Here is a 2,999-nt window from a genome sequence, read left to right as displayed (position 1 = left end):
GAAACCTCAATTTACCTACTCCCTCCGTCTCATAATGAGTGACCCAGTACACCATTTCACACCTATTAAGAAAATAGTATAAAAGTAAGAGAGAGAATATCATTTTTACTATAACACCCTTATCATTTATTGAGAATGGTGAAACTTTTAATAATTAGAGGGTAAAATTGGAAAAAATGCATTGAAAATTGAAATGAATCATTTATTTTGAGACACCATTTTATTCCAAATGGGTCACTCATGGGACGGAGGGAGTATTGACTTTAATTAGAAATGTGGCCAAGACAGAAACACAACAACATGATTCATTATCCAGTTGCATACAATTGTGTGGACTTATTCCCACCACCCATCCCTCCACACATGCAGATCCTTTCTTTCTCCAACAACACTTTCCTTCTCACAACCTCCATCCATGGCTGCCACCAACCCTCTATCCCTTTCCTGCTCCTCCCAAACACACACTTCTCCCCATTTCCTTCTCCCTCGTAAACCTTTCCTTCTCCTTTCCACTCGCCACTCAAAGTCAAACCACTATGCACGCCCAAAGTCTCTCCGACTCACCACCACCTGTAAAGCCACACAAGTGTCCCTCACTGAAGAGTCGTCTCCTTCCGGAAACTGGGTTCCGGTAGTGCCAGTGTCAGCTCTGCCTAGAGGAGAGCGGCGCGTGATTATTCAAGAAGGGGAAACGATACTGCTTCTTTGGTATAAAGATCAAATATTCGCCATTGAAAATAGGTCACCTGCTGAAGGTGCATACTCCGAAGGATTGAAAAATGCTAAGCTCACTCAGGTTAGTTACTTAAGGCCATGTTTGGATTACTCTATTTCAGCTTATCCAGAGATACATTTTTTTTTTTTTTAAATTATCATCTGTGTTGATATGTCAGTGTCGTGTCTGGTGTTCGTGTCTATGTCTGTGCTTCGTATTAGAAGTGTTTTTGAAGTTTTGATCTTTACAATTGCTTTGTCTATGCAGGATGGTTGTATAGTTTGTCCAACAACTGATAGCACATTTGATCTAAGAACAGGAGAGATCAAAGAATGGTATCCAAACAATCCTGTTTTGCGAGTCCTAACGCCGGCTTTGAGGAGTCTCTTTGTATATCCTGTCAAAACAGATGAAAAAAACATTTACATCAGCATCTCAGGAGGTTTCAAATCTGATGCTGCTACTGAAATTGTCTTTAGCGGGAAGGCGCAGCCCGGTATAACAGCATCCGATGTCAATGTCGATGAGGTAAATAACAAGAGTAACATTCTCATCAATTATTTTTGGATTCATCGCAATTGCATTATGAAAAATCTGATTTTTTTTAATGAATGTTTAGGTTAAAATGGTGGTTGATGAGACTCAACTGGGATTCGGCTTTAGTAGAAAGAACGAAATAATAAACGGTAAAGCGGCTGTTATTGGATTCCTTCTGTTGTTGGATTTTGAACTTTTAACAGGAAAGGGACTCTTAAAAGGAACAGGTTTCTTGGATTTCATATACTCCGCGTCTAATGCTCTCAATTAGACGTCGGCCGTGTTTGGACTATGGTTGGATTTGTGGTAGCATTCTTTCCAATGCCGGTGAACTGATAAGTAGCAAAGAGTTTCGCTTCTCTGAATCATGTTTGTTGGTGAGCATGCTGCAGATTTAATTCTGCCAAATCACAATATGTTCTATGAGTAATCACATTTACTTTTTGTATGCTTTGTATCTATCTAGTAGTGTAAGGTCATTATGAGTTTAGATTGTGGCTAATGTACAATCTTTTATGTATTTTTTTCTGCATATTGTTTCAGTATACTATACTCAATTTTTATAGTTCACATTTATAAATGGCTTGTCAGTTATAAGCTCCCAAGAAAGCTTACATCAAGGGTTTGTTTGTAAGGTTCGCAAATATGTTTGGATGCACATAAGTATCATTATTTTTTATTTGAAGAGAAAGAGGGCCCCAAAAGAAGGAAATTACAAAGAAATAACATGGGTAGGAGTCTCTGACAAATCACTAACGATCAAATGGAGCAATTTCTCCGGACAGTCATCAAACACTTGATAGGCATTACAAAGTTTTCATCATGCTTCCTCTTGTTTCTTCAATAGAACAAAGTATGGCATATAGTTGCCCATATTTCTCCCGAAATCATCATGTAGCCATAAGTGTGAAAATAATTAGATAAATTGCCAAAGATCCAATTCTGCAGTTTAACCCCAAAAAACTCAGCCATATGATGTTCACTAACCAGATACAACCAAACAACTCTAGCCATATAATAATCACGCAAAACATGGATGATATCCTCTTCTGCACCATCACGATCAACGCACCATAAATCAAAGATGGAGAGCCTGTGCAAATAAGCATTTGTCAGTAATCTTCATGTTTAACCAACCGGATAAAAGCCTCAACTCGTCCAGGCACTTTCAGTCTCCAAATGGACTTCCAAACATTGTCATTGTCAACATCCTGAGTCTTTGCACTCAAATTCCTATACACACTTGATACCGAGAAAGCTTCATTGTGTGTTCCATTCTATAAGCAAGCATCTTCTCCACGATGTATTTTGGGCGAATGAATTGCTGTTATCTCTTAAACAGTTTCCGGTCGAAAAATATTGTTTAAAAGTTCTATATTCCACTCTTGATTATTATCCACTAAGCCGGTCACTTTCTCTAACTGAATGCCATTGTTGTCGGTTGCCAACTGGTGTTGAATGCGCCCAGATCTTAACCAACAATCCTGCCAAATGTTTACACTATTGCTCGATCTCTTCATCCGCAACTCGATTATCAAGCCTCATTACTAAATCTGGTTTAATTTTGGGAAATGTGTTTTTAGTGTCCTGCCACAATCCCATATCAGTGTCCTCGGTGAAAAAGTTTTGGTAAAAAACTTTGAAAAGGTTACCTATATGGTCAACCTTCTCGATCCTCTCTGCACTCTTATTCTTGATCCCAATGTTTACACTATTGCTGTTAATTAAACCATCGTGGCCCTTTCCT

At 38.6% G+C, this 2,999-nt stretch overlaps 1 protein-coding gene across 1 annotated transcript; it reads left to right on the top strand.

Annotated features, from left to right (window-relative positions):
* The first annotated feature begins 301 nt into the window (after positions 1-301).
* Positions 302-1,832, top strand: LOC131652515 (uncharacterized). Its single transcript, XM_058922376.1, has 3 exons — positions 302-796; positions 983-1,243; positions 1,335-1,832. Exons 1-3 carry the CDS (start codon positions 416-418, stop codon positions 1,521-1,523), a joined length of 831 nt encoding a protein of 276 aa, XP_058778359.1. The 5' UTR covers positions 302-415; the 3' UTR covers positions 1,524-1,832.
* The last annotated feature ends 1,167 nt before the right edge of the window (positions 1,833-2,999 follow it).

The sequence above is a fragment of the Vicia villosa genome, linkage group LG2, assembly GCF_029867415.1.
Source record: "Vicia villosa cultivar HV-30 ecotype Madison, WI linkage group LG2, Vvil1.0, whole genome shotgun sequence".
Taxonomy (NCBI): domain Eukaryota; kingdom Viridiplantae; phylum Streptophyta; class Magnoliopsida; order Fabales; family Fabaceae; genus Vicia; species Vicia villosa.
The sequence above is the reverse complement of the archived record's forward strand: the minus strand, read 5'-3'. Positions and strand labels throughout refer to the sequence as shown.

What these genes read in the sequence shown, in the direction of transcription:
- LOC131652515 (XM_058922376.1), top strand. Translation starts at nt 416, where the DNA reads ATGGCTGCCACCAACCCTCTATCCCTTTCCTGCTCCTCCCAAACACAC. An exon ending in AAAATGCTAAGCTCACTCAG is followed by an intron (nt 797 to 982) that starts GTTAGTTACTTA and finishes TTGTCTATGCAG; the next exon opens with GATGGTTGTATAGTTTGTCC. An exon ending in CCGATGTCAATGTCGATGAG is followed by an intron (nt 1,244 to 1,334) that starts GTAAATAACAAG and finishes ATGAATGTTTAG; the next exon opens with GTTAAAATGGTGGTTGATGA.